Consider the following 26,152-nt stretch of genomic DNA (forward strand, 5'->3'; position numbering starts at 1 on the left):
GATTACTGGCTGCTTTTTAAAGATAATATTTTAAATTTTGTAGTAAACTTGCCTTTCTCTCCAAGGCAGAATGGGAACTAAAATCTGACTAGTTTTAGAAAAGCCAACATCTCCCAAAGAGGATGAAGGGGGCAAGATCAGTGAAATAATATTAGTGAAGATCAGCTGGTCTCCCTCAAGCAGAAAACATAGTACAGTCTCAGTGGAGAACACTGGAGTGGAGGAAGATGTAGAAGGAAAGGGATCTACAAGATGCAATTTGTCGGTTTAACCATCTCTGCTTCTTGAATTGTGCTGCTCTCCTGGGATTATACTCTCCTTGGATCTGGATGACTTCTTCACATTCAAGCTTGATTTACAGTTGCTGACCCTCCCTGTAAGTGTAGTTTTCATTTCCCATCCTTCTACTAGCTTTCTCCCTGGAGCATGCTGCAATCATTGCAGCGCTGAGATATAGTATGACCATTCTCAAGAGAGCTTATTTTAGCATCCAAGATTTTACCTATAAATGAGAACCTCAAGTCCTTTGGATGGAAAGAAGGGTATTAGGGAAATAGAATCCAACTGCTCTGTTGTGCAGTCTTGGACTTGCTATCACAGTGAGGCTAAGAGCATGGGATTGAAAAACTGACACTTTTGGGTTCAATTTGAGGCTCTGCTATTCATCAGCTATGGGTAATATGATGTTACTATTTCAGCCAAAATTTTCTCATTTGTAATAGGGGGATAAAACATAACCTCAAAGGTTTGTTATGAGCACCAAATGAGAGAATGGAAGCAACCCAGCACAATGTAGTCAGTGTTCATTTCATGTTAATTTTCTTCTTGGTTCATCACATTGTTGTAAGATAATGGGCAAAGACACAAACAAGAAAACACAGGCTACAGGTGTGATGCATCCAGATTTCTATTTGTAGATTTTGAGTTTAGGGATGGGATTTATGGCAAAGCCAACGGGATGCAAAAGGAGTAGTATTTGTCTCACTCTTTTGCAGTGCTCTCAATCCAGGATACATATTTGTAAATGTTGGTGTAGATGCCTACATCTCCTCCCATGAAGTGCCCGACCTCGATCCCCTGGAGCTTGTTTTTGCAGATGACAGTAGCAACGGCCACCTCCTACCAGAGATTGTGGAGAGAGAGAAAGAGAGAAAGAGAGGGTTAGAGTCACTCCTCACAGGAGCACTACTTAGTCCCCAACTTGGGTGAACCTGGCCTAGAGGCAGCATGGTGAGCTATGAATAGAGCACCAAAAAGGGAAGCAGGAAGCTTGGGGCCTTTTTCTGGCTGTGCTCTAACCCACCTGTGTAACCTTGTGAAAGTAAGAAAAAACTATCTCTACAACATGTAAAATTAGGGTGTGGCAATGGAAAACATGGATGTACAGGAATTATATACTGATAAGCTTTAACCTCTTCATACCCCATCCCTAAATAAGTTGGGAGCATCCTAGCAACAGAGACCAACAACAAAAAGCAGAGGCAAAGGCAAAGTCCAATAGGTCTGAGCTGTGGGTCAAAGAAGCAGAAAGAATTAATTCATTGAACACCGAGAATACTATTTGGAGGTGTCACCTTGAGATCAGTTCACAGAGGGGAAGAAACTTCATCTGTCATTCCTGCTAAGTCTTATTCAAAGTATTCCTCTCTGGCACTATTATGTTAACAAAGGAGAGATGAGTACAGACAGTAAAAAAAAAAGTCAGAAGGCTAAGAAGGGTCAAAAAATGACATTTACTGTTGCTACTTGTGGGAAGAGAAATTTTTCTGTCTGAGGAGATAAAATTTAACAAATAGTTAAATCCCATTTATTTAACTGCCAAAGTTAGTTTCAATTAGTGAAAAGTTTGAACTATTCTTTTAAGCAATGCCCAGTTTTCACTTTTTTACTTGCAGCTATGAAATTAGCATCTAGCAGACCATTATTAACTAGTTACTACATGATGCCCTTTAATGAATAAAGATACTCTGGAAGGAGAATAAGAAAGGAGGTGGGGGGAGCTTTGCTGTGGTCTTATTAAAATTTCAAAAAGTTATGAATAAGAAGGTGAGGGCTTTAAAATTTTTTTACATCATGATTAAATATTTAACTGGACAAGTAAATGGAAGCTGAATACAGAGAAAGGATTACCCCAAAAATTCGGCTGAATACTTTGACAAATTTAACACATAAGGAATTCCTGTGACTTCTTCCTTGTTCGGTTTCCTGGCACTCTTTATCAGGCAGCACTGGGGCTTCCAGGTTCTGTCTTAAATCAGGATGTCTGCCTGCGGGAAGAAAGAGATAAAGGGAAACCTTTCTCTTCATAATTGTTATTTAGCTCTTCTAACCACCACCCTTAGTTCATCTGATCTTTGTGTGTGTGCGTATAAAGAAAATAAGGCATGAGAAAACAGAAAGGAATGATCTTAGGTAAGTTTGAGAATGAATCCTTAGGATTTTGACAAAGACTTTATGTCTCTTTGAAAAACAAAGTTTTCTTTCTAGTCCATGTCCTTGTAAGAGGTCACCTGATCAAAGTTCTTGGAGCTTTCCTCTACAAGGGAAATGAGCCTGTGGGGGGTGGGGGATGGGGGCATAGCTTGCATTTCATATGGTGTGACCTCTGTACTGAGTCAGATGGCCTGACGGCTCCAGCTGCCAATGCTAGGGAGAAGCAACAGGACTTAAGAAACCCTGGGAAAGAAGGAAGTTTGGTCTTGTGAGCAGGTCTCTTTTTGCCACACCACTTGGGTAATATCACCCTTTGGTCTCTCTGCCTCTCTTTTCACAGCCATGTGATAAGTGACATACTTACCACTGTTGTCTTGGCTCCAGTCTAAACCTGAGAGGAGACAGACAGTGCCTGGACGGACATTGCTGGTCGCGAGAGAAAGGAGCTGGACTTTTGCATTGAGGCTGGCAGGCTTAGCCAACTTAATGAGCATGAGGTCATCCTGGGGGGCACTATGACTATAGTTCCAGTAGCGGATAATCTGCACAGGGTTAATTGTTTGCTCTGTCCCATCTCTGACTCTTATCTTGAAATTTCCCAGCATCACTTTCAGATTTCTGGAGGTTGAAAGTAATTATCATCATCATCATCATCATCATGAGTATAGCTAAGATATTGAATGTTATAAGGTACCAGGTACTCTGTCAAGTGAGATGGATCCTATTTTTATTCCAATTTTGCTAATGAAGTATGGAGACATTTAAAAGTAATTCATCCTTGATCACACAGTGAGTGCTAGATCCTTTAACCACTACACTGTAATGTAATATCTTTAATGTAGTTGATAGGAAAATGATGCATGGCATATTCATATTATTTTCCTTCCTCTCCAGCTCCAGTCTATCCAATTGGACAGTTTCCATTCTGGCAGAGGCAGGAGAAGGGGGTAACCTGAATGCTGGTTATTTTCTGTTTGCTTATCCACTCACTGCCTTACTCCATCCTGCTCTGTGCCTTCAGATGTGTACATCAGTGGGCCCTCTTGTTCTTTAGCTTCAGATTAGGTTTTGACTAATGGAAAGCACCAGAAGGTTATTGGAAGAAGAGTGAGATTAGAGTACTTTTTCTCCCAGCTCCCTCCCCTCAGAGCTGCCACAGATTAACCATGTTCCTTGAACAAAGATCACAGCTTCTGTCAGGCAGGCAGCTTCTGTATACAGTGTTCTTTTTCTTTCCACCAGGAAACTGCTCTCTCCCCTTGCCTCTTTAAGCGCAGGGGTAGTAACTGTGTCTTCCTATCACTAACCCTGGGAGGACTGCACTATTCTTTGTGTTTTCTCTATAACTTGTCGATATCTTTTTAAATACTTCCTTTACCAAACTCTCCTCAATTTACCTAGTTCCAGTTCACCAGTTTCCTGAAGGGACCCCAACTAGCACAATGTATTCATATTACCAGTAAAAAAAAGTTGAAAAAACTCATGGGAGACTGGGGAGGCATAATATATAGAACAGGGTTTCTCAGCAGTGGCACTATTGACATTTTGACCGGATGTCTAGCAGTGTCCTTTCCCTGGCCTCTATTCTCTAGTTATCAGTAGTACTTCTCTCTCCTCCCCAGTTGTGACACCATAAACGTCTTCAGACATTGCCAAATGTCCTCTGGAGATTGGGGTCATGGGTAGAAATTGCCTCTGTTGGAAAGCCACTAATTTTGAATGAATTGTAGCTGTTTCAGGGGCAGAGAAGCCCATCACTCACGGTAAGTAGCAGTGAGCTGGGGCCAGCACCCAGTTTTTCTTGATGAGGACCCCCACACAAGGGTTGAAGTGAGACTTGAGATATACCAAATAAGGAGCATGGTCTTCTTTCTGCACAGATGAGTGAGCAGAGAAAAATGTACCTGAGAAAATAATTAATATTTCTAATATGCAAAATGTTCTTAGAACAAATAAGACAATTAACAAGTTCCTAGTTAAAAAAGAATATGGAATTTTAAAGAAGTAATCAGTTGGTCAAGAAATATGAAAACATTTGACATTTTCTTAATAAAATGAAATTAAAATGACTTACCACTTTAGCTAATATATAATCATTTTTTATGTTTATAATATTCAATCCAAGAAAGAGCACAATGAAAGAGACTTTTATTCACTGCTTATAGGAATGTAAATTGATACTATCTTCTTGAAAGACAATTTAGAAATAGCTATCAAGAATTGTAAATTGTTCATCCCTTGTGACCTATAATTCTAATCCCAAGAATCTATTAGAAAGAAATAATCAGATTGAAAAAAAAGATAGGGATGCTCATTTTATTATTATTTATAATGGCTGAACATTGGAAACATAAATGTTCAATACAAGAATGTTGTTCAATACAAGAAATATTGATAATGTATTTTAAGTAAAGAAATGTATATCAATCCTTTAAGCTAATTGTCTAAGAAAAAAAAGCAAAAATAAAGCAAAATATAAGCTATTTAAATGCAAAACATGCAAATATATAAAGTCCTGAAGTAAATGCAAATGAAGTGTTAGCATGCATTTACTTGAGTTGTGATTTTAAATGATGTTTTTTCCCCTACTTAGTATTTTCAAATTTTCTTATATGAGCATGTAATGTTTTTAAAAAACTAGCAAAGAAAGGGAGGGAGGCTGATTCTAGTATCAGAAATAAACTACTTTCTTGTCTTAACTGCCCTCATTCCTACTGGTCATCCTCCCCAAGCCTGGATTTTTCCCTCCTCACAGCCTACTCTGTGTGATCACACAATTAGAAACCCCAAGGGAAAGACAGGAGGTAATTAAGGCAGAAGCTAACGCTAATTGTGGAATATTAACTCTATATCAGGCACTGTCCTAAGTGCTTTACATGGATTTATTTTTCACACAAACTCCATAATATAAGCAATATTCCCTATTTTGACTGAAGAAACTGAAGCACAGATGGGTTGATTCACTTGCCCAAGGTCACAGTTAATATGTGGTACAATCTAGACAGTCAGAGAGCAGTAGGAAATGTCTAACCAGCAAATTCTACTATCAGAAGAACTTGGAAGGCAGGGACTGTAAAAGGTAAGATCTTTGCAATTGATCTTTTGTTCCCATCTCACCCATTCCCTATATTCTGAGTTTCTCAGGTTTCGTGAAAAGCAGATATCAGAGGTCACATTAAGTTCTCTGTCCTTGTTACTATACTGGGACTTGCCCGGAGATGAGATGAGGTCCACAGGGGAACACTCACTGTTGAAAGTTATCCAAGGCAAGCATGCACCATAACCCATCTTATAGCTTAGCACTGGAAGGATGGGCTCAGCCTTTCCTGAAGGCCTTTTGATGGGGCTAAGAGAGATGACCCCTAATTCTGCCCATGACAGTATTTCTTGACTTTTCTTTGGCACTGTCCAGACCTCCCACCTCTGCCTTAGTATATACTGCATTATTTATGCCTTATAGGAAAGATTAGAAGGTCATGGATACATACCAGCAAGGACACCCAAATAGAAGATAAATTTCATGGTAGTCCGGATCTTGCCCTGTGAGACAAGAAGATCAGCAGAGAATAGAACCCTCAGCTCAGTTTTTTCCTCAAAAGCACCTGGTAGAATCGTTGAATATGGTTTGGAAGTGGGGCATTCAATGAGATTGGAAAACAACCCTGGTCATAAATGGGGGAGGGAGAAGGCTCCAGATGGACAGACAGAAACCTTTCTGCCCCAGGGCTTTGCTCCACAAAGGATGGGGGACTGTGTATCTCCTGGGGCCTATTAGCGAAGGAAAAAGAAGCCTAGTTCCTTAGACTGCTGTGTCCAGGCCCCTCTATCTGTTGCCTCTAAAATCCCATCAGCCTCAAAGTAGTTCAGCTGTCTGTGGAAAAGGAAATTCTAGACTCAGGCCTTATGCAGAGTTTCTGAGGCCAGGGCTGTGGGGGCCAGGATTCTCCACCTTAGCTGAAGGAGACAGTGTCCCAGAAGTTTGCTCTGAATCCCCTAATAGACATTTATACTCTCCCTCAGCCCCTCCCATCTTTGTTACACTAGCTTCATCTTTCCCTTTGATCACTATTTCATCACTCAGTCATCATCACCACCTTGATCTCTGTTGTCCTGATCAACAGCTTTGAGCAAAGAAAGTGTGGAAATGAAGCAGTCATGGAACAGTTATCTTGAGAGTTGGAGAATGCTTTACAAGAATAGGATCTAATGTATCTTGATGACAATTCATATGGCAGTACCTCTAAATATATTTTATCAAATTAAAAGATTTCTCAGACAATAATAGACTACCACAGTCATCCTTGGATAATTGGGACCATACTTATAAGAGCAAAAAGAGCAATAATGCTAATAGCTAACATTTATTGAACACTTACTGACTCCCTGGCACTGACTAAGTTCTTTTCTGTGTGTGTGATTAAAGCTTAGGGTTTATTGACGTCTACGGTTGAGATGAAATAAATATAGACAGGTACATATTGATAAAAAGTCTTGGACTCTATTGTAGAGACAGTAGAGCTGGCAGACATTTTAAGTGAGTGAAATAATCAGGAAATAGCAGTGACATTGTAATATTCAGATCAGGGAGACAAATAATAGGAGATAGGAAGTCGAATTAGGAAGTTATTTCAGTTGTCCATGTTAGAGGTAAAGGAAGTCTGAACTGGTGAATAAGACTAGAAATAGAGAATGAGGGGAGACAATGGGGCTTTAGAACTGAACAAGGATCAGTTAAATAAGGCAAGTTTCATGGACTGACTAAGTTCTTTACAGACATTGACAGTGATGATTTTATATTGGCTAGTCTGAGTTACAAATTAATTTCACATTGTATCTATAACTATTTGAAATTTCTTGCACCAATAATCTGATCCTAAACTCACAACAATCCTGGAAAAAGGAAATAAACTAGTATCTTTTTTCTCTGTAGGTGACAGAACTGAAGGACAGAAAATTTAAATGATTTTCTCGAAGTCCCACACAGTGAAAAGACAAAGTAGAATCTAGGTGTAGTAGAATCTAGGTGTTGTAAATGAATACTTACAGATTTTTTTACTACATCCTGTAGGCTTCAAGAAATCAACTAGCATTCATTGATCTTGTAAACTATACAGTACTTCATACAAATTCCCTTAAGTGTAGAATAAAAGCCAGACATAAGCAATGCTTTTCTAATCCTTAAGATAAACATAGAGATATGTTGGAGAATAGGTCTAGTTTATGAAATATACTTGAGATTTGAAGACTGGGTGGTGTTGTGGAATGTTTTCTGTGGTGGTGTTAGGCTTAGCTAAAACAGGTGAAAATTTGAAGAAGAGATTGTTGGGGATCGAATCATGCTCAGGTTCCAACCTCTGGTCCCATGAGTGTGAACCCATTTGTAAATAAGATCTTTGAATATGTTATTAGTTAAGATATGCCCAAGATGAAAAAGTGTGGGCTTTAGTCCAATATGGCTAAAGTACAGGAAATTGGGACATGGATGGAGAAGCCATAGGAGAAGCGAGTAACTGGAAGTTAACAGAACCTGGAAGAGAAAGGAAAAGATGCTGCTATGTGCATGGCCATGTGACAGAAAAGCCAAGGAATCCCAAGATTGTTGGCCAGCTAGAAGATACCAGTGCTGGGAAGAAGCAAGACATCTAGCCTCTGAAACTGTGAGTCAATAAATTCTTGTTGTGTGGTATTTGTTTTAGCAGCTGGGAAATGAAAACAGATATCCCTTACCATGGAGCGGTTTCTCCTAGATCTCTTAGACAAATGATGGGCCAGAAAGAGAACTTGGGGCCTACTTTGAGATTCTTAGGGCTAACAGCAGGAAAGCATAGTTGCCATATGGAAAAAGCTCTCTGAAGACGACTTTTAGATCTTCTGGGGGAAATTGGCACTGAAGGGTACTACCTGTCTGTGATTATTCAAATTGGCACTTCCAGTCCAGACCTTTGATCCCACATACACAACTGCTTCCTGGAAACCAGCATTTGTGTGGCCCCTGTGCCTGAAATTTAGCATGTCAAAATTAAACTCCTTACTTGTCCAGCCTCTCAAATTCATTCTTCCATCTGGGTTCCTTATTTTAGAGAAGGATTCTTCTTTGCATGTGTTTGAATTCTCTCTCTTTCTCAACACTCTTCCTGCTAACCAAAACAATCACGAAGTCTGTCCTAATTCCAGAAATCTCTTGAATCCATCCATCTTTTCATTCTCAGTGCTGTCATCCTACTCCAGTCATGTCTTATCTTGCTTGAAAAAATGTAAATTCCTCTCTGCCATCGTTCAATATGTCATTCTCTCTTTTCCTTAGAACCATATTTTTGTTTTTTTGCTTAAAATGCAGATAAGGTCATATTAATCTTCCACTTAAAACTTTTTCAGTAGTCCTGGATTGCCTCAGAATAAAATCCAAAACTGGCCATGGTCTAGGGCCCTCCCTTGGTCCTCATTTCATGTTGTCTTTGCCACCCCTTTCTTCCACTCTTGGCCACTTATCTCCCAACAACTCACCCACACCCCACTTTTTTTTGGACCTAACAAACTACTTGAAGAGTGAGTTTTAAACACTGATGAATTCTTATGCTATTTTTAGCCTTTGAATTGTGTCCCTTTGTTTGGGAATCCCATTTGTTTTTTCCTTTTGCTTTCAGAATACTGATATATAATATATACATCATACTTTAAGGTTCTTCTCTTTAGAAAAAGTAACTTTAAAACCTTATGGATGTTAAGCTTAAAATATTCAGTGTGTGTATGTATGCACAGGTATACCTCAGAGATATTGTGGGTTTGGTTCCAGACCAGTGCAATAAAGTGAATATCACAATAAAGTAAGTCACACAATCCCCCTGGGGAACAAAATTCCCACTGGTGAGAATCACAGCTATAATGCTTTGCACATGGGTGGTGGGAAAGTTTCTCAGTGCATATAGAAGTTATGTTTACACTATACTGTAGTCTATTAACTGTACAATAGAATGATGTAAAAACCAATTATAGACCTTAATTAGAATATATTTTATTACTATAAAATGATAACCCTCATCTGAGCCTTCAGCAAGTCATAATCTTTTTGCTGGGGGAGGATTTTGCCTCGATGTTAATGACTGTTGATGTATCATTGTGATGGTTGCTGAAGGTTGAGATGGTTGTGGCTATTTCTTAAAATAAGACAACAATGAATATTGTCTGATTGATTGAGTCTTCTTTTCGTGAAAGATTTCTCTGTAGCATACTAGCATTTTGCCCACGGTAGAACTTTCAAAGGTTGTCAATCCTCTCAAACCCCTGCTGCTGCTTTACAATTAAGCTTATGTAATATAAATGTTTTCTTGTCATTTCAGAACTCTTCATAGCATTTTCAGCAGGAGTAGATTCCATCTCAAGAAAGCACTTTTTTTTTGTTCATCCATGAGAAGCAACTCTCATTCATTCAAGTTTTATAAGACTTCAGCAATTCAGTCACATTTTTGGTATCAACTTCTAATTCTAGCTCTTGCTGTTTCCATCACATCTGTAGTTATTTACTCCACTGAAGTCCTGAAATCCTCAAAATCATTCATGAGGATTAGAATCAACTTCTTTCAAACTTCTGTTAATGTTGACATTTTGACCTCCTCCCATGAATCATGAATGTTCTTAATGGCATATAAAATGGTGAATATTTTCCAGAAATTCAGATCCATCCAAGGAATCATTATCTATGGTAGCTATAGGCTTATGGAATGTATTTCTTCAGTAATACAACTTAAAAGTTGAAATGACTTCTTGATCCATGAGCTGCAAAATGGATGTTGTATTTGCAGGCATAAAAATGATATTAATCTCATTGTATATCTCCATCAGAGCTCTCAGATAACCAGGTACATTATCAATGAAGTCATATTTTGAAAGGAATATTTTTTCTGAATAGTAGGTCTCAGTAGTGGGCTTAAACTATTTATTAAACCATGTTGGAAACAGATGTGCTGTCACTCAGTCTTTGTTGTTCCTTTTCCAGAGTACAGGAAGAATAGATTTTGCATAATGCTTAAGGACCCTAGGATTTTTGGAATGGTAAATGAGCATTGGCTTCAATTTAAAGTCACCAACTGCATTAGCTTCTAATAAAAGAACCAGTCTGTCCCTCGAAGCTTTGAAGCCTGGCACTGACTCCCCTCTAGCTGTGAAAGTCTTAAATGGCATCTTCCAATAGGAGACTGTTTTGTCTCCACTGAAAATCTGTTGTTTTCTGGAGTTGTCTTCATCAATTATTTTAGCTAGATCTTCTGGATCACTTGCTGCAGCTTCTACATCAGCACTTGCTGCTTCACCTTGCACTTTTATGTTATGGAGAAAGCTTCTTTCCTTAAACCTCATAAACCCACTTCTGCTAGCTTCAAACTTTTCTTCTGTATTTTTCTCACCTCTCTCAACCTTAGTAGAATAAGGACATTTAGCGTCTTTCTCTGATTTGGGCTTTGGCTTAAAGGAATGTTGTGACTGGTTTGATTTTCTTTCCAGACCACTAAAATTTCTCCATAACAGCAATAAAGCTGTTTGATTTTATCATTTGTGTGTTCAGTGGAATAGCACTTTAAATTTCCTTGAAGAACTTTTTCTTTGCATTCACGGTTTGTTTGGTAGAAGAGGCCTGGTGTTTGGCCTCTATTGGTTTTTGACATACCTTTCTCACTAAGCTTAATCATTTATAGCCTTTGATTTAAAGTGAGAGATGTATGACTCTTCCTTTAACTTAAACATTTTGAGGCCATTGTAAGCCTCATTTCAATATGGTTGTGTCTCAGGAAACAGAGAGGCCTGAGGAGAGGGAGAGACTGGGTAACTCCTGGTTGGTGGAGCAGTCAGAACACAAACAACATTTATTGATTATGTTTGCCATCTTATATGGGCACAGTTAGTGGTGACCCAAAATAATTACAATAGTAGCATCAAAGATCACAGACCACAGATTACCACAACAAATATATGAGAACATTTGAAATTTTGTGAGAATTGCCAAAATGTGACACAGGGGCCAGTGAGCACATGCTGTTCTGAAAATGGTGCCAATAGACTTGCTTGACAAAGGACTGTCCCAAAACTTCAATTTGTAAAAAATGCAGTATCTGCAAAGCACAAAAAAGTGAAGCACCATAATATGAGGCATGCTTATGTGTATGTATGTATATTTGTGTATATATATATGACATTTAATATTTCCGTATGCATTTGCATTTTTTGTTCATGAGTTCTTTATTTATTAGTGTTTTTATAGATTCCATGTGCATATGCTTTCATCCATCCTCAGCCTCATTCCACTGAATATCTCAGGTTTATATATATTTTATTTTATCACTCTTGCTATTCTAATTGGTTTTCTATTCAAGTAATATTGTTGCTATAGTTTTCCACCAACATTGAATTCCTACTCATGAATTTTTACTAGTGAATGACAGTTATCCACAACTTTGAAAATGGCAGCTACAGAGAGAGTGCATGTACAATGCACCCTGTAGAGAGGACAATGTAGTGATGGACAGAGATACAGAGATCTGTCTGGCAAGGACTACTGGCATTGGTTGGGAATTTTTGGTTGGGAACTGTTATTCAAATGGTATTTGTTGTTACAAGATATAACCTGTACAAATAAAGCGATTCTGAGGAGGTGGCTGAGGGTGATATGCATAAAAAAGAGGGGAGTCATTGTCACACATTGAGGTGGGCTCATAGATGTGCATCATCACTGTAACAAAGAAAGGAGAGAGAACATTGGGACATGAAGAGGGGACACCTATTGGTCACATTGTAGGGAATCAATTGTTGAAAAGATGTGGGAGACTAAGGAAGGCACTTGGACTAAATTTTGACTCCATGGAAGTGACTCTATGGATGATTCACTTGGCTTCTACTTTGGAATTGTTCTCTTTATATAAAGTAGCAAAGCTCAGATTCTTAGAACTCATTTTCCCATAGGACAGGTTTCAGACAGACTGAGGAAACTTCCTTGCCCACTGACAGAGAATGGGCAGCTATGTGACTGATGAATCCTTTTAAGCAAGGAACAAGTCTGTAAAAGTGAACCACTTGAAGAGGAGACCACGGGATGACAGAATTTTATAGAATACTCATCCCCAGTTCTCCCACCTATATCTTTCTCCTGCTGTTCAGAATCCCTAGGCAGGATAAAAGTTCTCTCCATATTTTATGCATGCTAGTCATCACTACAGTTTTATCTTCAGGACAGGATTCAGGAAGGAACATGAAATGTATCCTCCTATTATTTTTGCTGATGGTCAAAATTGATTAGGACACTATTTGAGGGGTGAGGCTGTGGAGTTGTGTTAGAGAAGGAGAGCAGGTAGATTAGTGTGTATAATTCTATGCAAATTTATTACATGTGTAGATTCACATAACAAACATCACAATTAAGATGCAGAACAAGCAAGATACCAGAAGACTTACTCTTTGTAGCTGTATCCACATACTTATCCCCCTTCTCTAACCCTTGGCAACCACCAATCTGCTCTCTACCTCTATAATTTTATTTCAGTAATGTTATACAAATGGAATCATATAAATGTAACTTTTTTATAAAGTTCCTTTTTAATTTTGAGTCAATTATAGATCAACATATACTTGAAATAAATATTACAGAGATCTCTTTGTAAATCACATCTGTAGGTTTATTTATTTTTTAATATTTTTACTGACAAATCTTCAGAAACATATAGTCTGCACATGGTATATAATTGTTGGTTCACAATGATATCACATAGTTGTGTATTCATTACCATGATCATTTTTTAGAACATTTGTATCACACCAGAAAAGGAAATAAAGAAGAAAAAAGAAAAAATCATACATCCCATACTCCTTATCTCTTGCTTTCATTGACCACCTATATTTTAATCTACCCAATTTTTTACCCTTTATCCTCCCCCATTATTGATTTATTTTTTATCCTTAATTTTTTACTCATCTATCCATATTCTGGATAAAAGGAGCATAAGACACAAGGTTTTCACAATCATACAATCTCAATCTTCTTCAAGAATCAAGGTTACTGGAACACAGCCCAACATTTTCAGGTACTTCCTTCCAGCAAATCCAATACACCATAAACTAAAAAGGAATATCTATATTATACATAATAATAACTTCCAGGGTAACCTCTCAATTCTGTTTGAAATCTCTCAGCCACTGAAACTTTATTTTGTCTCATTTCTCTCTTCCACTTTCTGGTCAAGAAGGTTTTCTTAACCAGATACTGGGTCCTGGCTCATTCTGGGGGTTCTGTTCTATGTTGCCAGAGAGATTTACACCCCTGGGAGTCATATCATATGCCACAGACAGGGCAATGAGTTCACCTGCCAAGTTAGCGTAGAGGGAGAGGTCACATCTGAGCAACAAAAAAGGTTCTCTGGGGGTAACTCTTAAGTATAATTATAAGTAGGCTTAACCTACTTATAATTTATAACTAATTATAAGTAGGTTAAGCCTAACTTACAACTAATAACCTCCTTTGCAGGAATAAGTTTTATAGGGGTGAACCCCAAGATTAAGGGTTCAGCCTACTGATTTGGTTGTCCCCACTGCTTGCTAGAATATCAGGAATTCTCCAAATAGGGAAGTTGACTATTTCCTCCTTTCTCCCCAGTCCCACAAGGGGACTTTGCAAATACTTCTTTAGTCACTACCCAAATTACTCTGGGATATATCAGGGCATCATGCTAACCTGGACAAACCAACAAAATCTCATACCTTATTCAAGATTCCATGTACTTATAGTGTTCAACTAAACTGACCATACAAGTTAAATTAGGTAATGCACTACCCAAAATATGAATTTTGCACCACATAAACATCTCTTCCTTTGGTCTCACACAGAAGTTGGGGTTTTAAAATATGGGCAATATCATCCTTTACCTTATATTCTGATCCACCTTAGTCCTATCCAAATCAGCTTCATTTATACATGACAATCTTTTCAACTTTTTAAACAGTCCCTGTATGGGTTAGTGCTGAATTTCATGGCTTCAGAGATCTAAGTGAATCTCAGGTGTCATATAAATGCCCAAAATTTCTGGGAATGACCAGATTATATACAAACAGCTTAGTATCTCAAAATTTAGAAATAATGATTGCAAGTCCTGAATATATGTGACTGCTATAAGAGCTTACAATCTAGAACCCTTTACTATAAGCCTCAACCTGATAACCCATGCTTTTTTTTTTTTTTGTGCATGGTCCAGGAATCCAACCTGGGTCTGCTGAATAGAAGATGAGTATTCTACCACTGAACCACCCATGCACCCTAAGTTTTTATGTTATAGTTAGTCCGTATGTGTGAGGCATGATAATATTTGTCTTTTTGTTTTTGCCATTTCATTTAACTTATAGTCCTTAAGGTTCATTCATTTAGTTGCATGCCACCCAATATCATTCCTTCTTGCTGGCAATCAGTAGCCCATTGTATGTATACACCACAGTTCTCCTTTCTCCCCTCCATAGTTGTACCCTTAGGCCACCTCCATCCATTCTGGATCTTGAACACTGCCACCATAAGCACAAGTGTGAAAATGTCCATTCGTGTCCCCACATTCATTTCCTCCTGGTATATACTGAGCAACAGGGTTCCAGGATCATATGGCAACTTCACATCTAGTCTCCTGTGGAAATACCACACTGCTCTCCAAGGGGCTGCACTTCTTAATTTCCCTACTGACAGTGAATAGGTAAACTTTCTCTGCCTTTTCTTTACACTTATTTCTCTCTGTTCATTTTTATACAGTTTTATTTACACATCATACCATCCGACCTAAGTAATTGGACTTGCTTTCACCATCATAATCTGTATGAACGCATTTCCTTTTCTTTCACAAAAAATCCATACCCCTTTCCCATGCCCGCTGCCTGTTAACATTTAGTTTTGGAATAATGCCTTTGTTACATTTAGTGGAAACATAATGCAATGTTAGTGTTGACTATAGACTCTAGCTTGCATTGATTGTACTTTTTCCTGTATACCATTCATTTTCAACTTCTGGCAATGTTGACATTAGTATGTTCTTCCTCATGCAAAAATGTTTTTTATTTGTAAACATTTTCTTCTGGTTTCATAGTTGCCCCCAGCCCTTCTTCCCCAATCATATTGACATTCAGCTTCATTCAATGAATTTATATTACTGTGCTAGAATCAGGTAGTATTGTGCTATCCATTTCTGAATTTTTATAGTCAGTCCTGTTGCACAATCTATATTCCTTCAGCACCAAATACCCAATCTCCACCTTATTTCTATCTCCTGATAACCTGTGTTCTTAACTTTAACTCTAAAATTTCACTTATTAACATTAGTTCATATTAGTGAGACTATACATTATTTATCCTTTTGCTTCTGGCTAATTTCACTCAGCATATTATCCTCAAGGTTAATCCATGTTGTTACATGCTTCATGACTTTATTCTGTTTTACAGCTGCATAATATTCCATTGTATGTATATACCACAGCTTGTTTAGCAACTCATCCATTGGTGGGCATTTGGGTTGTTTCCATCTCTTGGCAATCATAAATAATGCTGCTATAAACATTGATGTACAAATGTCTGTTTGCGTCCTTGCCTTAAACTCATCTGAATATGTAGCTAGTAATGGGGGGTAATGCTGGGTCATATGACAATTCTACACTTAGCTTCCTGAGGAATGTCAAACTGCCTTCCAGAGTGGTTGTACCATTTTACATTCCCACCAACAGTGGGTAAAAGTGCCTCTTTCTCCACATCCTCTCCAGCACTTGTCATTTTCAGTTTTTTTGATAATGGCCATTCTAGTGGCTGTCAGATGATATCTCATTGTGGTTTTGATTTTAATTTCTGTACTAGCCAGTGATGTTGAACATCTTTTCATGTACCTTTTAGCCACTTCTATTTCCTTTCTGAGAAATGTCTATTCATGTATTTTGCCCATTTTTTTTGAGAGTAAACAGGCAAGTTTTATTATCAAATGTAACAATTTTACAAAAACTCAATAGTATTGTAGAAAGTATTACTGTCTGTATTAAAGTCTTTCAAAGCTTTGGGCAGACAGTATCTTAAGGACTCCAGTACAAAGAGTTTATTTTTTTCTGATCTTAAGTGCCAGTTACCACCAATTTTCAAACAAAAATTTTTTTCTACTGCAGTTACTGGCCAGTTGAAGAGGGAAATGTTTGGCTCCAGTCAAGGTAAGATGTTAATGAAAGTAATGCAAAGTAAATAAAAAGGTAGCCACTTAAGTCTGCATGAAATTGCATCCAAGCAAAGGACAGTAGAATAATTTAAAGAAATGTACATTTAGTTAATCAGTTCCCATTTTCCTCTTTGGAGTTAGGAGGTAGTAGTAGTATTTAGCTAATGTCTAATATTGCACTTCTGTTGCAGAAACACAGCTAAATTCATAATGATGAACACTGACAGCATCAGTACCTGTTCATAAACTGCATCAGTGTTTCAGTCTAGCATGCTGGTTATGATTTTAACAGTTTTAATTATTTGACAGTTAAGGCATTGGAGAAAGAGGTTTAAAGCTATCAATATAAACAATAACCCACTTCAGTTCAGTTAGTATATTGCTTTCTAGAATAAAATGTTCAAATATTCTCATTTTTGTGATATTAAAAACTATGGAATTTCTTTTAAAGTCCAAACCATCAATAATGAAAAAAGTACAATATAAAATAATACATATGATGCTACAGTTACAGTTTCAAACTAGAAATTACTAACTACTGCAGCTGCTTCATTTTTGGTTTTAAATTTTGGCCCCTAGTTCATTCCTATTTACAACTGGTACCGGCTGAAAGTAGTTTCAATTTTTTAACTGTGTATGCTTTGTGGAGGGTGCACCATTTCTTCTAATTTATACTCAAGTGTTTTAAAAATCATTTCAAACCTTGTGTCTGATGCTCCTTTTATCTACCTTGTCAACAAAGGAGTAGAACATATGGAATAAAAATAAATAATAGGGGGAACAAATGCTAAAATAAATTTAGTTTGAAATGCTAGTGATCAATGAAAGTGAGGGGTAAGGGGTATGGTAGGTATCATCTTTTTTTTTTTCTTTCCTGTGTTCGTTTTATTTCTTTTTCTATTGTCTTTTTTATTTCTTTTTCTGAATTAATGTAAATGTTCTAAGAAATGATGAATATGCAACTAAGTGATGATATTGTGAATTACTGATTATGTATTATTTGGTTTCTTAATTTTTTAATTAATAAATAAATTTTAAAAAATCACTTCAATTGGTTTTTAACTATGAAACATCATGCTGGCTAAGAGACTGGGAAGTATTGAAGTTTTATTTCATTCTTGTGTTTAAGTTTGTGGTTTCGATTTTTGCCCATTTTTAATTGGGTTGTTTGTCTTTATTTTGTTGAGCTGAAGAATCTCTTTATATATTCTGGATACTGAATCCTTATCTGATTTGTGGTCTCCAAATATTGCCTCCCATTGCATAGGCAGCCTTTTAACTTTCTTGACAAAGTTCTTTGATCCACAGAAGTGTTTAATTTTGAAGAGATTCCATTTATCTATTTTTTTTTCAATGCTCATGTTTTGGGCATAAGGTCTAGGTAACTCTCTTCTATTACAAGATATATAAGATATTTCCCTACATTTTCTTCTAAATGTTTTATGTTCTTAACTCTAATGTTTAGGTCTTTGATCCATTTTGGGTTAATTTTTGTATAGGGTGAGAGATATAGATCCTCTTGTATTATTTTGCATATGGATATCCTGTTCTTCAAACACCATGTATTGAAGAGGCTGCTGTGTCCCAGGTGGGTTGGCTTGACTGCCAATCAAAGATCAATTGTCCATAGATGAGAGCGTTTATTTCTAAACATTCAATTTGATTCCATTGATCAGTGTATCTATCTTTATGCCTGTATCATGCTCTTTTGACCACTGTAGCTTTGTAATATGCTTTAAAATCAGGCAGTGTGAGACCTCCCACTTCATTTTTCTTTCTCAAGATATTTTTAGCTATTTGGGTACCCTTCCCTCCCAAATAAATTTGAGTATTGGTTTTTCTATTTCTGCAAAGTAAGCTTTTTTTTTTTTTTTTTTTTTTGTGTGTGTATGGGCAGGCACCAGGAATCAAACCCATGCGTGGCAGGTGAGAACTCTGCCTGCTGAGCCACCATGGCCTGCCCTATTTCTGCAAAGTAAGTTTTTGAGGTTTTAATTGGTATTGCATTGAATCGATAAACCTATTTAGGTAGAATTGGCATCTTAATTGTATTTAGTTTTCCAACCCCATGAACACAGTATAACCTTCCATTCATTTAGGTCCTCCATGATTTCTTTGAACAATTTCTTGTAGTTTTCTGTGTATAGGTCTTTTGTATCCTTAGTTAAATTTATTACCAAATTTTTTATTTCTCTGTTTGCTATTGCAAGTGGATTTTTTTCTTGATTTCCTCCTCAGATTGCTCATCACTAGTATATAGAAACACTACTGATTTTTGAGTGTTGATTTTGTACCCTGCCACTTTGCTGTACTCAGTTAATAGCTCTAGTAGCTTTGCTGTAGAATTTTCAGGATTTTTGACATATAGTCTCATATCATCTGCAAACAGTGAGAGTTTTAGATTTTCCTTTCCAATTTGGATGCCTTTTATTTCTTTTTCTTGTCTAATTGTTCTGGCTAGAACTTCCATCACAATGTTGAATAACAGTGGTGACAGGAGGCATCCTTGTTTTGTTCCTGATCTTAGAGGCAAAACTTTCAGTCTTTCCCTATTAAGGATGATATTAATTGTGGGTTTTTCATATATTCCCTTTATCATGTTGAGGAAGTTCCTTTCTATTCCTATCCAGTGAAGTGTTTTTAACAAGAAAGAATGTTGAATTTTTTCTAACACCTTTTCTGTGTCAATTGAGATGATCATGTGGTTTTTTGGCTTTGGTTTGTTGGTATGGTATATTACATAAGTTGATTTTCTTATATTGAACCATCTCACATACCTGAAATAAATCCCACTTGGTTATGGTGTACAATTCTTTTACTTTGCTACTGGATTCAATTTGCAAGTATTTTGATGAGGAGTTTTGTATATATATTCATTAAAGAGATTGGTCTATAATTTTCTCTTCTTGTAATATCTTTGTCTGGCTTTGATATTAGGGTGATGTTGGCTTCATAGCACGAGTTAGGTAGCTGTGGTAGTTTGCTAGCTGCTGGAATGCAATATACCAGAAATGGAATGACTTTTAAAAAGGGGAATTTAATAGGTTACAAGTTTATAGTTCTAAAGCTGCAAAAAGGTCCACATTAAAGCAAGGTTATAAAAATGTCCAAATTAAGGCACCAATAAGAGGTTACCTTCACTCAAAAAAGGCTGATGTGTCAGGGACACCTCTGTCAGCTGGGAAGTCACATGGCTGACACCTGCTGGTCCCTTGCTCCTGGACTCCATTGGTTTCAGCCTCTGTTCCCGTGGGGGTTCCTCACTTTGCTTTTCTGGGGCAGGCTTTCATATCTTGGCTTCCCTTGGAATCATACAATTTGTAACCCTTTAGAATTGGCTGCTTTCACTCAGCATAATATCCCTGAGATTCATCAAAAATGTGTATATCAATAATTCATCCTTTTTTTTTTGCTGTGTGGTATTCATAGTATAAATGTACCATTCACCTATTGAAGTATTCTGGGTTATTTACAGTTTTTGGTTTTTACAATAGAATTTTCTATGTTTTTACATGAATATAAGTTTTCATTTCTTTGGGATATATGTGCACAAGTACAATTACTAGGTCATATGGTAATCACATTTAATTTTATAGCAGATTTCCCAACTGTCTTCCAGAGTGGCTGCACCCTTTTACATTCCCACCAACAATGTATGAGTGAGCCAGTTTCTCCACATCCTTTCCAGGATTGGTGTTGTCAATATTTTTTATTTTAGCCATCTGGTTAAATGGTTAATGATGTTGAATATCTTTCTCAGGTTCTTATTTTCCGCATGTATATTCTCTTCATTTAAATGTTTGTCATGTATTTTGCCCATTTTCTAACTGAATTGTCTATTTTTTTAACTGCTGAGTTTTGAGAGTTCTCTATAGACTCGAGACATAAGCCATTTTTCAGATATGAGGTTTGCACATATTTTCTTCCAGTCTGTTGCTTATATTTACATCCTGTTCACAGAGGCTTTCATAGAGAAAAAGTTTTAAGTTTTGATGAGGTTCAATTTATCAATTTTTCTTTTACAGATTGTGATTTTTGGTGTTAAACCCTAAGTCTTTGTTTAACCCTTGTTCCTCCCAAATATCTTTAATTCCGTGTATGTTCTAAAGCTTAATGCTTTATATCTACTTTGAGTTAATTTTTGTAAAAGGTGCAAGGTTTAAATCAAGGTTCATTCTTTTGCTCAAGCATTGAATAGCCTATCCTTCCTTTACTGAATTGCTGTTGCAAGGAAATTAAGATATAGAAAGTTTCCAATGACTTTCCCAAGTTCACAGTACTAGCAAGGATAGAGCCTAAGTTTGAAACCAGACATCTAACACCAGAGACTAAGCACTGTACTGCATGTAAGTGTTGATCTGCACAAAGAACCTCTCCCTCTATTCTCATGCCATAATTAGAGTTTTTTGGTTTTTTCCCATTTCCTTTTCTTTTTTCCTTTCTTCCTTTTTCTTTTTTCTTTGCCTTTCTTTCTTTTCTCTTGGCATTCTGATGACAGATCTCAGATCACCCCTGCAGTTTACTAGTAGGAAAAGTTAGGAAACTATCAGAAAAGTTTAATTGCTGTGACTGTCTGTTGGTATAGCCAAGAACCCTTAAGCCTTTGGATGATTGGAACTGATCCAAGCCACTCTGGAAAGTGGCAGACAGGGTGACAAGAAGCAGAGTAGTCATGTAGAGGAGTAGAGCATCTGATTTGGAATTAGGCAGACTGGAGTCTGAATCTTCGAACCAACCATCGGTCATAAGTTGTGTGAACGTAGGTAAGTTTCCTAATGTTAAGTTCTTATCTCTAAAATAAAATAAAATTAACCCACTGTCATGGTTAGGGACACGTGTCAACTTGGCCAAGTTGTGGTACCTGTTTATCTGATTGGGCAAGTGCTGGCCTGTTTGTTGCAATGAGAACTTCAAGCAGTGCACCTGGTTGTTCATTTTGCTTGGAAGGAAAACTGGCCAGAGGTGCGTTTGTATACTGACTCATGGGCTGTTGCTAATGGTTTGGTTGGATGGTCAGGGACTTGGAAAGACCATAATTGGAAAATTGGTGACAAATAGGTCTGGGGAAGAAGTATGTGGATAGACCTTTCTGAGTGGGCTAAAAACATGAAGATATTTGTGTTCCATGTGAATGCACACCAGAGGGTGACTTCAGCAGAGGAAGATTTTAATAATCAAGTGCATAAGATGACCCGTTCTGTGGATACCAGTCAGCCTCTTTCCCCAGCAACTCCTGTCATTGCCCAATGGGCTCATGAACAAAGTGGTCATGGTGGTAGGGATGGAGGTTATGCATGGGCTCAGCAACATGGACTTCCACTCACCAAGGCTGACCTGGCTACAGCTACTGCTGAGTGCCCAATCTGCCAGCAGCAGAGACCCACACTCAGCCCCTGATACGGCACCATTCCCTGAGGTGACCAGCCAGCTACATGGTGGCAGATTGATTACATTGGACCACTCCCTTCATGGAAGGGGAAGTGATTTGTTCTAACTGGAATAGACACATACTCTGGATATGGGTTTGCTTTCCCTGCACGCAATGCTTCTGCCAAAAAAAAACCTACCATCCACGGGCTTACAGAATGCCTTATCCATCGTCATGGTATTCCACATAGCATTGCTTCGGATCAAGGAACACACTTCACAGCAAATGAAGTGCGAGAATGGGCACATGCTCATGGAATTCTCTGGTCTTACTATGTTCCCCATCATCCAGAAGCAGCTGGATTGATAGAAAGGTGGAATGGCCTTTTGAAAACTGAATTACGGTGCCAACTAGGTGGCTAAAACTTGAAAGGCTTGGGTAATGTTCTCCAGGAAGCTGTGTATGCTCTGAATCAGTGTCCGCTGTATGGTGCTGTTTCTCCCATAGCCAGGATCCATGGGTCCAGGAACCAAGGGGTGGAAATGGGTGTGGTACCACTCACTATTACCCCTAGTGATCCACTAGGAAAATTTTTGCTTCCTGTCCCTTCTACCCTGAGTTCTGCTGGTCTACAGGTTTTAGTTCCAAAATGGGGTGTGCCTCCTCCAGGAGAAACAACAGTGATACCACTGAACTGGAAGTTAAGATTGCCACCTGGTCACTTTGGGCTACTTATGCCTCCGGATCAACAAGCCAAGAAGGGGATTACATTATTATCTGGGGTAATTGACCCTGACTATCAGAAGGAAGTAGGACTGCAACTACATAATGGAGGTAAAGAAGAGTTTTCTTGGAATATAGGAGATCCCCTGGGGCGTCTATTAGTACTACCATGCCCTGTGATCAAAATCAATGGAAAACTGCAACAACACAATCCGGGCAGGACTACTAATGGCTCTGAAACTTCAGGAATGAAGGTTTGGGTCACCCCACCAGGCAAAGAGCCATGGCCAGCTGAAGTGCTTGCTGAGGGTAAAGGGAACATGGAATGGGTAGTGGAAGAAGGAAGTGATAAATATGAACTTCGACCACGTGATCAGTTACAGAAACGAGGACTATAATGCTGTTTTGTTCATGTTATACTATTTAAGTTGTAAGATATCAAGTTTAAGAATTAATGTTGCCCAAGGATTTGTACCCTATTCTGGAGAGATTTAATGTGTTTCCAGTTATATGCAGGACAGTTGAGTATTGTCAGGTAAAAGAAAAAAATGTGTGCTTATTTGTTTTCACTTGGAAATTAAGTATGGTTTAAGGTGATATATATATAGGTGCCAAGTTAACAAGGGGTGGACTGTCATGGTTAGGGACACGTGTCAACTTGGCCAAGTTGTGGTACCTGTTTATCTGATTGGGCAAGCGCTGGCCTGTCTGTTGCAATGAGGACATTTCATAGGATTAGGTCATAATCAGGTCAGCTGCATCCACAGCTGATTCCATTTGTAATCAGCCAAAGGGGAGTGTCTTCTGCAATTAGTGATGCTAAATCTAATCATGGGAAACCTTTTAAGGAGGACTCAGAGGAGACAGGTTCCATTCCTGCTTTGGCTGGAATGGGTTCATCCAGACCCTCCATCGGAGTCGTCGGCTTTGCAGCCTACCCTGTGGATTTTGAACTCTCCGTTCCTGCGGTCACTTTTATAAATTTTATATTTGCAAGTGTTCCCTGTTGATTCTGTTTCTCTAGAGAATCCTAACTAATACATCTACCTCACATTTTTGTATTGTGAACATTAAATTTTTAAAAAGCTTGTTAAGTGGTTAGGATGATGGCAGGCACAGAACAGAGGCTAGGTGCTAATGAGAATGGTAAATATTGATATTATCTGCTACCACCATCCTGAAATCTCTGCAAACACCTGGATTAGGTTATATACCTTGGTCTCCCTCTCTGTGTGCTCCATATGTTGTTTCATTTGACCGTAATGACACAGGAGGATTAAATCATCTTCTCTGCTGAGTTCCAGTTACCAGCCCTGGATGAGGACTTTGATTGTTCCTCAGTGGGTGTTGAGGGTTGCACATTGCTTCTTTTTTTTTTCTTTTAATATTTTTATTGTAAGCAGCAAGCAAACACACATTCTTGACATGGTTACAATCAATGGTTCACAATATCCTCACATAGTTGTGTATTCATCACCATGATCTTCTTTTTTCTTTTTTTGAACATTTACATCTTTCCAGCAAAAGAAATAAAAAAGAAAAAAGAAAAAACTCATACACACCAAACCCCTTACCCTTCCCTCTCATTGACCACTAGTATTTCAATCTAATCAATTTATTTTAACCTTTGTTCCCCCATTATTTATTTATTTATTATCCATACTTTTTACTCATGTCCATACCATAGATAAAAGGAACATCAGACACAAAGTTTTCACAATCACACAGTCACACTGCAAAAGCTGTATCATTATATAATCATCTTCAAGAAACATGACTACTGGAACACAGCTCTACAGTTTCAGGTACTTCCCTCTTGCCATACTAATACACCATAAACTAAAAAGGGTGTATCTATATATGCATAAGAATAACCTCCAGGATAGCCTCTTGACTCTGTTTGAAATCTCTCAGCCACTGACACTTTACTTTGTTTCATTTCTCTCTTTCCCCTTTTAGTCAAGAAAGTTATCTCAATCCCTTGATGCTGAGTCCCAGCTCATTTTAGGATTTCTGTTCCACATTGCTAAGGAGGTTTACATCCCTGGGAGTCATGTCCCCTGTAGAAGCAGGAGGGCAGTAAGTGCATTTGCTGTGTTGACTTGGAGAGAGAGAGAGGCCCCACATGTGAGCAACAAAAGAGGTTCTCTGGGGGTGACTCTTAGGCCTAATTTTAAGTAGGCTTAGCCTATCCTTTGCAGGGATAAGTTTCACAGGGGCAAACCTCAAGATCGAGGGCTCAGCCTATTGATTTGGTTGTCTCAATGCTTGCAAGAATATTAGGAATTTTCCAAATGGGGAAGTTGAATTTTTCTCCCACTCTCCTTATACCCCCAAGGGGACTTTTCAAATATTTCTTTATTTACTGTTCAAATCACTCTGGGATTTATTGGGGCATCACACTAACCGGGACAAACCAACAAAATCCCATGCCTTATTCAAGGTTCCATGTACTTATGGTGTTCAATTAAACTGTCCATATAAATTAAATTAGGAAATGCATTAGTCAAAATATAAATTTTGTACCAAATAAATATTTCTTGCTTTAATCTCACACGGAAGTTGAAGTTTTAAAATATGAATGACCATCTGTTTTCAACAATATGCAATATTGACATTCCTTTATTCTTCCTCATGCAAAAACATTTTTAAATTTGCACATTTAATCACCATCATTGGATACTCTAAGCATTGTTAAATTATACTATCTCAGTCTTTATCATCTATCTTTTCTTCTGGTTTCATAAGTACCCCTAGCGCTTCTCCCTCTATCATTCTCAAATTCAGCTTCTTTTTCAATGTACTTACATTATTGTGCTATAATCAGGTAATATTGTGCTACCCATTTCTGGATTTTTACACTCAGTCCTATTGCACAGTCTGTTTTTCTTCAACACCAATTACCCAATATCTATCCTATTTCTATCTTCTGATAACCTGTTGTCATGGTTAGGGACAGGTGTCAACTTGGCCAAGTTGTGGTACCTGTTCATCTGATTGGGCAAGCACTGGCCTGTCTGTTGCAATGAGGACATTTCATAGGATTAGGTCATGATCACGTCAGCTACATCCACAGCTGATTCCATTTGTAATCAGCCAAAGGGGAGTGTCTTCTGCAATTAGTGATGTAAATCCAATCATGGGAAGCCTTTTAAGGAGGACTCAGAGGAGACAGGTTGCATTCCTGCTTTGGCTGGTGAGCCTCTCCTGTGGAGTTCGTCCAGGCCATCCATTGGAGTCATCGGCTTCGCAGCCTGCCCTATGGATTTTGGACTCTGCATTCCTACGGTCACGTGAGACACTTTCATAAATTTTATATTTGCAAGTGTTTCCTGTTGGTTCTGTTTCTCTAGAGAACCCTAACTAATACACCTGTGTTCTTAACTGAAATTCTCCAAGTTTACTCATTAATGTTAGCTCATATGAG

At 37.9% G+C, this 26,152-nt stretch overlaps 1 protein-coding gene across 2 annotated transcripts in view; it reads right to left on the minus strand.

Moving 5' to 3' along the window:
- Window positions 1-889: 889 nt before the first annotated feature.
- PRSS37 (serine protease 37) overlaps window positions 890-26,152 on the minus strand; it is a 40,935-nt gene continuing 15,672 nt past the window's right edge. Inside the window, exons 1-6 of one of the 2 annotated variants that reach the window (XM_077148013.1) lie at window positions 6,383-6,459; window positions 5,922-5,973; window positions 4,196-4,337; window positions 2,798-3,051; window positions 2,131-2,267; window positions 890-1,119 (exon numbers count right to left, since the gene is read on the minus strand). In XM_077148013.1, coding sequence (XP_077004128.1) covers window positions 982-1,119; window positions 2,131-2,267; window positions 2,798-3,051; window positions 4,196-4,337; window positions 5,922-5,955 — 705 coding nt within the window. In that variant the 5' untranslated portion in view covers window positions 5,956-5,973; window positions 6,383-6,459 and the 3' untranslated portion in view covers window positions 890-981. Of the gene's footprint in view, window positions 1,120-2,130; window positions 2,268-2,797; window positions 3,052-4,195; window positions 4,338-5,921; window positions 5,974-6,382; window positions 6,460-26,152 lie in introns of those variants that run through there. The other variant, XM_077148024.1, reaches the window with a different exon arrangement.

Source organism: Tamandua tetradactyla, chromosome 1, assembly GCF_023851605.1.
Source record: "Tamandua tetradactyla isolate mTamTet1 chromosome 1, mTamTet1.pri, whole genome shotgun sequence".
NCBI classification, from domain to species: Eukaryota; Metazoa; Chordata; class Mammalia; order Pilosa; family Myrmecophagidae; genus Tamandua; species Tamandua tetradactyla.